Genomic DNA, 14109 nt, shown 5'->3' with positions numbered 1-14109 from the left:
GCTCACGGACTTTGTTCTAGTTCTGGACCTTGTAACTTAAGACTATTATAGTGAGCTCTTTCTGCTTCTGACTTTTTCTATTTATGCTGTTCCTTACATCTTTGAAAAATTAATCTTTCCAAAATGGTCAGTGTTTTGGTAATTCCCTTCTGAAACTACTGAATAAATTCAATTCTTGTTTGAGAGTCTTCTGTGGTTTGGGCTGTTGGTTAGCAGCCGCTTTGCACACTACTGTGCAGAAGAAAGCCGTAGCCCACTGACTTGCTGAGTTATCCTGCGTGTTCACTGTATGGGTTTGAGGCTTTGCCCAGTCCTTCCTTCCCCTTCATTTAACTGTTTGTACCTGTTCCCTTGGTGAAAGGAAACAAAAACAAAAACACAGATTTAGTTTCTTCAGGGTTTTAGTAAAGAAAAAACATTAGCTAATTGGAAATAGGATTACTTGTTCATTTATACTGCTGTGTGCAATCATAGATGGCTTTATATTATGTATATGGTGTACTGGGTATATGTCATATAGTTCCCGGACACTATCATCTCAATAGATTATGTGTTGATCTCACTGTGCAATAGTTTCCTTCATATATTAGGCACTTGATATATATTTGTTAAAACTGTATTTCTTTAAATGAGATGTTAAATTATTTCACTGGTTTTAAAAAAATCAATTGGAAATGCCAAATGTGGAAAAACTTTGTCATTTGTTGTAGAACTTTTGGTGGTGTTATACAGAAGGTAATAAAGGGTCTCATTATTTTGCTTTGCTTACTAATGTAGTTGTCACTCTTCTGTCTCATGCCTCAGATGCACTCAACAGAACATTCCTTCACTAAACAGGCATGTGTGTATGTGTGTACATGTGTGTGTGTGTTCCTTAGGCAAGTAAAAGTTTCTGTGTTCTGCATCTGCTCTGCTCAAAGTGGACTCCTACTGCTGCTCACAATGAAGTTAACCCAGGCATGCCCGATGGCAGTGTTGGCAGAGGAGGGGATGGTTGGACTCCAAGTCGCAAGAAAGACAGTTCATGCTGGCTTAGACTAAGCATTAAAATCTTCCTAATAGAATTTCTATTTCAGATATTTTCAAACATATGCATATATAGGTATATGAAAAGGTTAGTACAGTGACTCCCAAGTACTTTCATTCTGCTCAAAATCATTATGAGTATGTAGCTTGCCCGTGCCCTTCTCTTGGATAGTTTTGAAATGTATCTCACATATTTTTCATTTCTTCTGTAAATACTTGGATATTACACATTTCTTATATCACAAAAGGCATTCATCCATTTTAGTACCTTGTAAGTGTGTTGAATTGTGTCAGGCTCTGGGGATAGTAAGGATGGCTAAAATAAACATGGTTTACATTCTAGCATGGAAAGACAGAAAATAACTAAACAAGTAAATAACTGTAACAGGAACAGCGTTTATTTCATCAAAATTTAAAACTTCTGTTTATCAAAGATACCATTAATAAAATGAAAAGACAGAAAATATCTGTAAAGCATGAATCTGACAGGATTTATATCCAGAATATACAAGTAACTCCTATAGCTCAATAAGCAAAATAAACAACTGAAAAATGGGCAAAATGCTAACAAAACACATAAAGTATTCAACACTATCACTAGTCAGTAGGGAAATATAGAATAAAACTGAGCATACCCACCAGAATGACTAAAACGCTGATATCAAGTGTTGGTGAAGATGTGGATCCATCAGAATTTATATATGTTGCAGGCAATGTACAATAATACAACCACTTTGAAAAATCAGTCAAGCAGCTTCTAAAAAAATAAAACATATATACCCTATCAGCCAGGAATATTGCTGGTATTTACATAAAGAAATGAAAGTATATGCTGTACAAAGACATGTACAAGAATAGTCATAGCACTTTTATTATAATAGCAACAAGAAAGAAATGACTCAGATATCCATCAGTAGAACTGTATTACATCTATACAATGTATGACTACTCAGCAGTGAAATGGAACATACTACTGACACAGGCAATAAAAGTACTGTGCTGAGCAAAATAAAGCCAGATACCCTCCAGCAGCTTATTTTATCATTCTGATCATACAAACTTGTAGAGGAGGCAAAATTAATATTTGGTGCGAGAATTCTGAACTGAGGTTGCTGGAGCATAGGGTGGGTGGGAAGTGATGGGGTATGCTGTCAGGGACTGACTGTGAATGAAGGTGCAGACCTCCGTGTCTGGACAGAGACACTCGAGAGGACCAGATCTCTGAATTTCCTGCATTCTGCATCTCTCCACTCTCCTTAACTCAGTGCCCCTCAACTCAGATACCCTTTCCTATGCTGTGGCCTGGGTCCCTTTTCTAGAGTAAGCTGGGGCTCACTTAGATGGCTTTTCTTAGGTATCATTCTCCTTTACTGCCTGATATCCACTGCCTTCTCCTTTTGCTTCCTATCTATCTTATCTATCTATCTATCTATCTATCTATCTATCTACCTACCTACCCACCCACCTAAAAGTGAAGAGTAAATCTAATCGCTATGACTGCTTTTCGACCAAAAGTAGCTGTTCTGGGTTGGACAGTATATCCATTGAAAAACATTGCCTTGCCATTCTTATCATTTTAAGTTCTGAAAGGATAGAGTATGCTTTTTTCAGGGAGTGACATCCTAGAAATTGAACCTAGGCTTTTCACATCTCTAACTCTTTTTACTTTTTTTTTTTAATTTGAAATATGGTCTTGATAAGTTGCTAAGCAGTTCAAGCTGGGCTTGAACTCACCACTGTCCTGCTCAGCTTCCCCAAGGGATGAGATTCCAGGCATGTGAGGCAGAGCCCAGTGGGGACAAAGGTCTTGTGGTGGTGTTTGCTGTATGTCCAGCATCTACAAGTAAAAGGCATGTCATAGGCACTAAGTCATTACTAAGTATGTATTTTGGAATGAGCATGTAGTGCTTGGTTTTTGACTTGATTTTTCCCCTTTATTCTTCCATAGTAGAAAATCAATACTGAATCTAAAACAACATTTTCTTTTCTTTCGTCCTTTTTTTTTTTTTTGGTACTGGGAATCGAACTCACGACCTGGCTCTTGCCAGGCAGGCACTTTTGCTGCTGAGCTATATCCCCAGCCCCTAAATCAGTGTTTTCTAAGTGGTATTTTGTAGCATTAGTCTTTTTTTTTTTTTTTTTTTTTTAAATAAGGAAAAGTTCTGTAAAGAAATGAGATTGGGATATGCTATATTCTGAGGAAATCCTCTGGTAAGGAGTTTCTAAATTTATTTGATCAGTGATACTTCAACACCTATTAACTTTTTATTCAACACCTATTAACTTGTATTTCTGGAACACAACGGAAGAAATGTATCTGTTTTAGTTACTTTTCTTGTTGCTGAGACAGAATACTCAACACCTGAAGTTAAAGAAGGAAAGGTTTATTGTACTCCTGTTGGTGATTTCTTTTGACGTGCAAAAACATTTGAATAATATAAGGTCCCAGTTGTTTCCCATGTGGTTTGCGTTTTGTTCATGAATTCTCTGCCTACTCCTATGTTTCCAAGACTTCTACTTATCTTGTCTTCCAGTAGATTTAGTGTTTCTGTTTTAATATTTAGATCTTTGATCCATTTTGATTTTAGTTTAGTGCATGGTGATAGGCATGGGTCTAGTTTGAGTTGTCGGCATATGGAAAGCCAGTTTTTCCAATACCGTTTATTGAAGAGGCTCTCCTTCTTCCAGTGAACATGTTTAGCCCTTTTGTCAAATATCAAGTGGCTGAGTGTCTTTGTGGTTGTGTTTGCATCTTCTAATCTGTTCCATTGATCCTCAGGTCTATTTCTTTGCCAGTAGATGCTGATTTTTATTACAGTAGCTTTGTAGTATAGTTTCAAGTCAGGAATTGAGATGCCTCCTGCCTTGCCTTTGTTGCCCAGAATTGCCTTTGCTATTCTAGGTTTCTTCTGTTTCCAAATGAATTTTAGGAGTGTTTTCTCTAGATCTGTAAGGTCTGTTAATGATATTTTGATTGGGATTGCATTGAATCTGTATACCAGGTTTGGGAGTATGGCCATTTTCACCATGTTGATTTTCCTAGCCAAGAGCAAGGAATATCCTTCCATTTTCTAATATCCTGTTCAGTCTCCTTTATTAGCATAATATAATTTTCAGACCATATAGGTCTTTTACATTCTTGATTAGGTTGATTCTTACATATCTCATTTTTTTAGATGCTGTTGTGAAAGGTGGTATTTCCATAATTTCTCTCTCGATGAGTTTTTTGTTTGTATACAGGAATGCTATTGATTTTTGAGTGTTAACTTTGTATCCAGCCATACTACTGAATTTGTTTATTACTTTTAGTAGTTTTTTAATGGAGTTTTTTGGGTCTTCTATATAGAGTATCATGTCATCTGCAAATAGTAATAATTTAATTTCTTCCTTTCCCTATCTTTACTCCTTTTATTTCTCTCTCTTGTCTGATTGCTCTGGCTAATATTTCCATAACTATATTGAATTGGAGTGGTGATAGTGGACATCCTTGTTTTGCTCCTGATTTTAGAGTGAAGCCTTTCAATTTTTGTCCATTTAGTATAATGTTGGCTGTTGGTTTGTCATAGATGGCCTCTATGAGATTGAGGTAGATACTATGTATTCCGAGATTCTGAAGGGTTTTTATCATGAACAAGTGTTGGACTTTATCAAAAGCTTTTTCTGCATCTATTGAGATGACCATGTGGTTTTTGTTTTTGGCTCTGTTGATGTGGTGTATTACATTTATTGATTTGCATATGTTAAACCATCCCTGCATTCCTGGAATGAATCCCACTTGGTCCTGATATGTAATCTTCTTGATGATTTGTTACATTCTATTTGTCAGTATTTTATTGAGAATCTTTGCATCAATGTTCATTGGTGAGATTGGCCTATAGTTCTCCTTTATGGTTGGGTCTTTTTCTGGTTTTGGTATCAGAGTAGTACTTGCCTCCCCGAATGATTTAGGGAGGATTACTCCCTTTCAATTTCGTTGAAAAGTTTAAGGAGTTTTGGTGTCCAGTCTTCTCTAAATTTCTCATAGAGGGCAGCCGTGAATCCATTAGGACCTGGGCTTTTCTTTATTGGTAAATTTTTTTTAATCACATTTTCAATTTCAGTAGCTGATACTGGGTTGTTCAAAATTGCTATATCTTCTTGGTTGAGCTTTGGTAGTTCATATGTTTCTAGAAATCTGTCCATTTCCTCTGTTTTCCACTCTGTCTGAGTAGAGATTTTCAAAGTAGGTATTCATGATCTTTTGAATTTCCATGGGATCTGTAGTAATTTTCTTCTTTGCAGTCCTCATTGCATGAATTTGGATTTTTTCTTTTTCTTCATAAGGTTAGCCAGAGGTTTATCAATTTTGTTTATTCCCTCAAAAAACCAGCTTTTCGATTCATTAATTCTTTGTATTATTTTTTTTTTTAGTTTCAATTGTATTAATTTCTGCTCTGATCTTTATAATTTCTTCTCTCCTATGAGCTTTGGGTTTAACTTGCTCTTCTTTATGTAGAAGCTTGAGATGTAGCATTAGGTTGTTTATTTCTGCTTGTTCTGTTTTCTTGATATGACAATTTATTGCTATATATTTTCCTCTTAAGACCATTTTCATTGCATCCCATAGATTATGATATGTTGTTTCTGTATTTTCATTGAGTTATAAGTATTGCTTTATTTCTTTTTTAATTTCATCTGTAACCCACTGGTTGTTCAAAAGGTTGTTATTTAATTTCCATGTATTTATGCAGGCTTTGCAATTTCTATTTCCATTAATTTCCAGTTTTAGTGCACTATGGTCAGATAATATGCATGGGATAATTGCAACTCCTTTGCATTTATTTAAGTGTTTTATGGGTTATTATATTGTCTGTTTTCGAGAATGTCCCACGCATAGCTGAGAAGAATGTGTATTCTGATGTGGTTGGGTGGAATACTCTGTAAATATGTACTAAGTCCATTTGCTCACAGGTATGATTCAGTTCTATTATTTCTTTGCTGACTTTTTGTCTAGTTGATCTATCTCTTTGTGACAATGGGATATTAAGATCCTGTTATAATTGTGTTCTTGTGTATTTGGTTTTTCATATCAGGTGCTCCTGTGTTTGGTGCATATATTTATAATTGTTAGTTATTCATCTTGAATTTTTCCACTAACAAGTGTGTAGTGGCCTTCTTTATCTCTTTTAATCCATTTAGATTTGAAATTCACGTTGTTTGCAAACAGAATAATAACCCCTGCTTTTTTCTGGGCTCCTGTTGCATGGAATACTGTTTTACATTCTTTGGCTTTTAATCTATGAGTTTCCTTTTAAGTCAGATGTGTTTCTTGTATACAGCACATTGTGGGGTCCTGTTTCTTTGATTTTGATTTGCCTTTTTCTAATGACAAATGACTGAGGGTATTTTATCATGTGCTTATTGGCCTTTTCTGTAGTTTTCTTGAACAAATGAGATTCCTTGCTTATATGAAAATTAGTTTTATTGAGTTGTAAGAGTTCTTTGTATATTCTAATGCAAATTATCAGATATATAGATATATGATGTGTAGTTTTTTTTCCCTATTCTGTGTGTTTTTTTTTTTTTTTACTTTCTTTTAGTGCTATTAAAACATAGTGTCATTTGAAGCTTTTCATTTTCATGAAATCGAATTTACCTTCTGTTATTTATGGTTTTGATGCTATGTCTCATATATTGTTTTTTCTTCCTTGCTCCTAGAATCAAAAAAACAGGCTTCATTTTATTTGTAGTCTTCATGAAAAAAATAAGTAGAATAGTTAAAATACGTATCATTACCTTGAGGCTGTAATGCGCTGATGATTTTGTATTAAAGTTAAATAGCATTTATCTGAAAATTTCAATCATAGTGTAAAGTAAATGGAAAATGATAGGTCTAAATTTAATTATACATCATGAAAAAATCAGTAATATTGATTTTAGGGCTTTTATTAATACAAAATTTTCTCTAAAAATTTACTTCAATTGTCCTGTACCACTGGCCTTTCCTTTTGCCATTAACCATCTGACAATACAAAATTAGTGTGTGGGGAAGTTAATAACTGACAACTGGAAGAGCAGTGAATTTTCACTGGTAAAAAAACTTGAGCATGAATGGTGATGATGTGTGGTGAGAATATATAGTATATCTTGTTAACTGGGATCTATTTAGAAAAAGCATAGCTCTTTGGGGAAAATGACTTCTTAAGGTAGGATTTAGGTTTCTGTTTGGAGGTCAAGAAGGGGAAGGTCTGACTTCTAGACTTCTGTCTTACAAGTTTTGTTCTCATCTATTTTACAAAGTGGGAGTTCACTACATTGTAATTTGATGCCAGGAATTAAATTCTAGACCTCATGCTTGCCACCCTTGTAATGTAATTTGAAAGGAGAGCTTCTTTGTGTGTGTGTGTGTGTGTGTGTGTGTGTGTGTGTGTGTGTATGTATGTGTTTGTGTGTGTAGTAATCAACTGAAATCTATTGGGGTACAGAATTGAAGAATGAGTTCTTTTGTTGTTTGATTTTTTCTTTTTTGCGGGCTGTCTGAAAATACCTGTTTTTTCTTTCGGGGATATCATAGTTTTGCTTTCTGAGTCAGTAGTCATATGGTGTGGTGTTCAACAAATTACATTGCATGCTTTTCATAAAGAACTTTATACATATGATCACATTCTAAGTGTGTAAAGGAAATTGTATAAGGCCAGTTTCATGGTATTTTTATCATTCAGTTTCAGACTGACATGTGCATTTTCTTTGCATTCAATGGCTGAATACCATGTTTATTTACTTCACAGGTTTTCAGTGCCAATTAAGCCTCCTTTGATACAAGAAATATCACCTGCATTTTATTAATGATGGATTCTGATAATAAACCTGACAATGATGAGGATGAAAATGTAAACAAGGAAACAAAAGACTTGAAAAGTGTTTCATCTAGTAATGACAATTGTGGGCCTATATCTGATGGGATAGCACATTCCTCTGAGAGTTTCACAAGCAAACGAGCCTTTTCAGAGTCATCCAGCTTGGGCAGCATTGCTATGGAGGAAGACAGAAATAATCATGCTGCCAAACGAATGAGACTAGAGGAGGCAGAGCCTCTTAAATCTGCAGAAGAGAGCACCTGTGGATTCAACACTCCAGTTAGCTCAGCTTCAGAAGTGGGTGTCTTGTTAGATGAAGCAGGAAAGGAGACCTTCCTGAAGGACTGCTCAGACAGAGGCACAGATCTTTTAAATGCTATGCCATCCTCTTGTGATTTTAAAACTATTGATGCTGTTTCTCTGAAAACAGATACTGAAAGCAAGTCTGCTCAGGAAATGAATGCAGAAAGAGAATCTCCTTTCCCTCTGAAAGAAATGAGTGTTAGTTGTACCACTGGAAATGTAGATACAGTTTTCAAGTGTAGTGTATGTGGTCATTTGTTTTCTTCGTGCTTGGATTTGGAAAAACATGCTGAATGTCATGGGCAGCATGTTAAAGAACATGCCTGCTGTCACTGTAACCACAAAGCAGAGAGCAGCACAGCTCTCCATATCCATATCAAACGTACACATGGACCACAGAAAGCCTTTTCTTGTGATCTTTGCGGCTTCCAGTGTGTGGAGGAAAACCTGTTGCACGCACACTATCTTGGCAAAACACATCTCCGGCGACAGAATCTTGCTGCTCGTGGAGGATTTGTACAGATCTTAACAAAACAATCTTTTCCTAAAAAAACATGTATAACAGGAACCAAGAATATTCGGGCAAAACCAAGAACAAAGAATAGGCATTCAAAAGGTTTACAAAACATTGGGAGCAAATTTAAAGACTCTGGAGGAAGCACTTCTCAGCATAGTGGCAGTGGCAGTGAGCTCCTTGTTGAAATGATGCCATCCAATAATACTTTATCAGAAAAAGCAGAGATTGTTGAAGAAAATGTTACCTCCTTTGGTACAGGTGGAAATCTTGAAGAACAAAATAAAAAGTTAGGATATGTAACCTCTGAGGATTTTTTAGATAAATCAGAATCTACCAAAAATATCCTACAAACACCACATAGTATCAGTATCGCCTCGAGGCCAAGGCCTGAACGAAACATTTTAGTGTTGAGTAATAGCTTTCGGCGATCAAGTGGCACTTTTATCTTGAAGGGCCAGGCAAAGAAAAGGTTTAATCTTTCAGGAATTAATAAAAGAGGCGCAACTGAAACCCAGAGGATATATATGAAACATTTTAGAACACAAATGAAAACAAATGATGGAGAGCCAGTGCTGAAACACCAAGATGTGAACAATGATGTTCAGAGTCTGTGTGTGCCTACCTCAGACCCTCCAAAAGTGTTGCAGGACAAGATAAGCTCCAGCCTTCTGGATCCCATGCACCTGGACTCCTCAACAACAAAGCCAGGTCCTGACCATCAGATGGTGTATACGTGTACAAATTGTGATCATATAGCTACAAATAGGGCAGATTTGGAAGTCCATGTGAAAAAGTGCCATGCAAAAGAGATGAAATTTTATTGCCAGATGTGTGACTTTTCTGGTGCATCAAGGAGGGACTTAGAGGAACATTTGCACAATAACCAGCATCAGCAAACAGCTTCTGTCCTGAGTTGTCAGTGTTGTTCCTTTATTTCTCTGAATGATGTAAATCTTAGAGAACACATGAAGGAAAAGCACGGGATGGGGTTTTTTTGTAACTCTTGTAATCTGTTCTTATCTGAGAGTGACATGGAAGAGCACAATGCAACTGAGAAACATATTAATTTATTGGTTCAACCAAAGACTTCTGTATCATTGAACAGTGATTTAGTTTTACAGACCTTACCTTTAAGTACTTTGGAGTTAGAAAACACAAAACCTTCTATGAATGAATCAGGGAAAACAGTTCAGGAAGAACCTATTAAATCTAGAGTAAGTCATGGACATGAAGTAAGGCACTCAAGTAAGCCCCAGTTTCAATGTAAGAAGTGTTTTTATAAAACAAGATCTTCTACTGTTCTCACAAGACACATAAAGCTTCGGCATGGTCAGGACTATCATTTTCTGTGTAAAGCATGCAATCTTTATTCATTGAGCAAGGAAGGAATGGAGAAACACATTAAAAGAAGCAAGCATCTCGAGAATGCCAAGAAAAATAATATTGGCTTAAGCTTTGAGGAATGCATCGAAAGGGTATGTATTGGTGCAAATGATAAAAAAGAAGATCTGAACATTTCTGGAAGTGGAAGGAGTGAAGGCCACATAGATGTGCAGTTACAAGAACATACCTATCTTGAGAAGAGCATACTAATGCCTAAGGAATTGTCACAATCTGGAGTTACTACTAAAGATGATGATTTAGCCTTGACCACTGCTCCAAAGAGAGGGAGACCCAAAGGCAACATCTCAAGGACATGTTCACATTGTGGTCTTTTGGCCTCCAGTATTACAAATTTGACCGTTCATATTAGGCGTAAACACAGTCATCAGTATAGTTATTTATGCAAAGTATGTAAATATTATACTGTAACTAAGGGAGATATGGAGCGTCATTGTGCCACCAAGAAACATAAAGGACGGGTAGAAATAGAAGCAAATGGGAAGCAAAGTTCAGATATCATTATTGGTCCTGAAGGAGCAAATCTTGAAGCTTGTAAAAAGAATACCCAGTCAGCATTGAATAATTTAGATGAACTTGCTAACAAGTTAGTGGAGTCGGAGACCTCTGTTTTGGAAAAGCCATTAGATGATCGTGGAAATCCAACTGAGGTTGAAGTTGAAAATGCATTTCATTCTGTAGATGGAGAAGGTACTGGCCATCTTACTGATAGAAAGGACCAAATACCAGTAGAGTCGGAGGACCTTCTCCAGCATGGTGATGCATGTTCCCAGAGAGATGTTACAGGTACAAGTGATAATAAGTGTCTACACTGTGAGTTTAATGCTCACTCTTCTGCTTCTCTAGAGCTGCATGTGAAACGGAAACATACAAAAGAATTTGAGTTTTATTGCATGGCTTGTGATTACTATGCAGTGACTCGTCGAGAGATGACAAGGCATGCAGCAACAGAGAAGCACAAAATGAAAAGGCAGTCATATCTTGGCTCTTCTAATGTAGAAGCAGGTTCTACAGAAATGTCCAAAAACATCATCATAACTGAAGAGGAGCAGTCACAAAACACTGCAGAGTTTCAGATCATTTCAGAACAAACATCTGATAATCTGAAATCTAGAAATGCTGCCTGTTCTATTATAGATGAGAATACTAATCTAGATATATCTAAAGTACTCTGTCCTCCTAACTCTGTAGAAATTGAAACTGAGGGAGAATCTAATCTCAATGAAAACCATTCGTTTTGTGAGACTTTGCAACAGCCCCTTGTCAAGGAGAAAGATATTAAACCTGCGATAGTATCTGTTAATATTTCCTCTAGTTTTGGCTCCCCAAGTAGATTTAAAAATGAAAATTCACGAAGCTCAGATTTGAATTGTGAGACAGAAAAGAAAAACCATGATATGTTGAATGACATAATGGCTTCAAGTACACACTGTGAAAGCAATGGAGAAAATGCAGCAAGTAGCAGAGGTCAAGTCCTTGACAAATACTTGTGTGCTGGAGTCCTCAGTGGAGGGCAGTCTGCTGAAGGTACTACCTCTATGATAACATCCAGAGATGGCACTGATCAGAACAAAGTTGAATGTGCACACAGTTCAGAAGATTTGAAAGATGTGCAAGCAAATTCTGTCCTGGAGAATAAGGAAATTCTGATGAATTCACCACATGAAACTGAAGTTATTTTGGAAGAGGATGACCCCGTTTCTGAAAGGACTGTTGAACGTAATGATGTTTACGAAACTATAATCAGTATTAATGATAAAGGGCAAGCCATGTATAGTTTTGGCCGGTTTGATTCTTCTATAATTAGAATAAAGAATGCTGAAGATAGTGAATTGATAGACCAACCGGAAGAGAGTCTACTGGGAATGGGGATGAGAATTAGTGAGTTGCCCTTAAAAGATTGTGCTCAAGGCTTGAAAAAGAAGAAAACTGAAGGTAGTTCCTTTAGCGAGTCCTCACGAATCCGTTGTGATGATTGTGGCTTCTTAGCAGATGGACTGAGTGGACTGAATGTCCACATAGCCATGAAGCACCCTACAAAAGAGAAACATTTTCATTGTTTACTCTGTGGGAAATCATTCTATACAGAAAGCAACCTTCACCAGCATTTGGCTAGTGCTGGTCATATGAGAAATGAACAAGCCAGTGTAGAAGAACTTCCAGAGGGAGGGGCCACCTTTAAATGTGTCAAGTGTACAGAGCCCTTTGATTCTGAACAGAATTTATTTCTACATATTAAAGGACAGCATGAGGAATTGTTGCGGGAGGTGAATAAGTATATAATGGAAGACACTGAGCAAATCAACCGGGAGAGAGAGGAAAACCAGGGAAATGTTTGCAAGTACTGTGGGAAGATGTGTCGAAGTAGCAATTCAATGGCCTTTCTGGCTCACATTCGCACACATACAGGTATGTAAACTTTGTAGCAGACCTGTTTGCCTTAAAATGCAAGTATTAAGAAAGAGCATTTGTTCCTATCCAGATTTGGAGCCCCACCTTGATTGCTTGTTGGCCATCCTCCTAGTTCAGATTTCACTGCTGTGTGGTGCTCGACTTATTGCTGACACTTAACAGTTCTAGGGTAATTAAGCCTTAGTGATTCAAAGGCAGGTTAGTTGACAAGTTTCTTTTGCCAAAAAGCCTCATCCCTCCTCTGATGCTGGTGTTAAACTCTTGACTTTGACAATTTTTCATTTATTTATGCCCTAATTATTTGGTTTTCCAAAGTGTATCTTAAGTGATACTTTGTGATTTCAGAGGACATTTTAAATAGTTTTTGTCTTTTAGTAAAAAGTTTCTTACAATTTTAGGAATTTAAAAATATTCATGGTCAGATACTTTATATCCATCTATATAATTGGGCAACAAGATTCTGCCTTCAAGGATCAAAATTAGCAATTTTCAAGTTAATATGTGCTAGGGATTTGGTTTTTACAGAGATAGCACTTGATTTAGTTTCTGTACTCTGTCACATTTAGTGTTCCATGTTAATGTTTAATTTTAGGGAGAAATTAAAAAATTTTGGTGGAAAATGCATAAGCTGCTGTTCTAAATTTATGTAAAAATTCAAGGCACTGTTTCTATAAACCTGCCATACATTCTTTATTTTAAATAGACAGCTTTTCTAAATCATTGTGCACTGCTTAGACAAGTTCTGTCTCCATGGTTGAATTTATGAGTGGATTTGAATAATAAATTCACATTTCAATGAACATATTTTCATTAAAACTGTAAGGTTTATTTTACTGTACTTTTAAATAATGGCTTATTATTAAAACTATACTTTAAATTCATGCAGTTTTTGAAACTTAGTGCATGATTATAAGGAGAAAGATAAGAAAGTATGGAGCCTGATTACTAGTATAGAGTGATTAAAGATAGATAAAAGTTTTCTATTGAGGAAAGAAAAATCAACCTACATAAGATTAATCTAGGTAAATATATATACTATACTTGTGATTTCAACTTAAGCTGTTCAAAACAGATAGATCTGTATTTTGGAGTAAATTTAAATACTTACTTATTTGCCTTATTAATATTTCTGTCAGTATCTTGTTGCAGTCACTTTCTGAAATGATACAGTTTTAGAAATTAAGCTTGTTCACATTCACAGAAAATATGTATCTTCTTAATATGCCCTCTTAAGGCAGATAAAGCTGAATAAAACTAAGAGGAAGATGCTAATGGAGCTCTTTTTAGAATTCTTTATGCAACTGTCTGGTCAAGACATGTTGCCTATAATTGATGTGTCCATTACTTGAATTCTCTTGTAATTATAGTCAATAAGTCTTGTAAATGTGTTAAAGCTCACTAAAAGCATACAAATTCAAGAACAGAGTAAGGCTAATAATTTAAAATAATCAATGTAAGCATTTCAGCACTTAATTTCCCTTGTGTGTTGATAGCTGATCATTCTTAATCCATTAAGATTTATTTAGTCGTTTACAATGCAAAATAGGTTTGCACTGGTCACTTGTGCCATTTGAAAATGTCCACCAGGTTAAGTGCAGAATGTAGTCCATTAGT

General features: G+C 36.0%; 1 protein-coding gene across 4 annotated transcripts in view; it reads left to right on the top strand.

Moving 5' to 3' along the window:
• The window catches only part of Znf407 (zinc finger protein 407), a 448808-nt gene that overhangs the window by 36888 nt on the left and 397811 nt on the right, over positions 1-14109 (top strand). For all 4 annotated transcript variants that reach the window (XM_063231437.1, XM_063231439.1, XM_063231438.1 and 1 more), the window contains exon 2: positions 7794-12492. In XM_063231437.1, coding sequence (XP_063087507.1) covers positions 7851-12492 — 4642 coding nt within the window. In that variant the 5' untranslated portion in view covers positions 7794-7850. The remainder of the gene's footprint in view (positions 1-7793; positions 12493-14109) is intronic.

Source organism: Cavia porcellus, unplaced genomic scaffold (assembly GCF_034190915.1).
Source record: "Cavia porcellus strain 051 isolate PalLab524CR breed Dunkin Hartley unplaced genomic scaffold, mCavPor4.1 scaffold_20, whole genome shotgun sequence".
In the NCBI taxonomy this organism is placed as follows: domain Eukaryota; kingdom Metazoa; phylum Chordata; class Mammalia; order Rodentia; family Caviidae; genus Cavia; species Cavia porcellus.
Note: the sequence above shows the minus strand (reverse complement) of the source record. Positions and strands in the feature narration are given on the sequence as shown.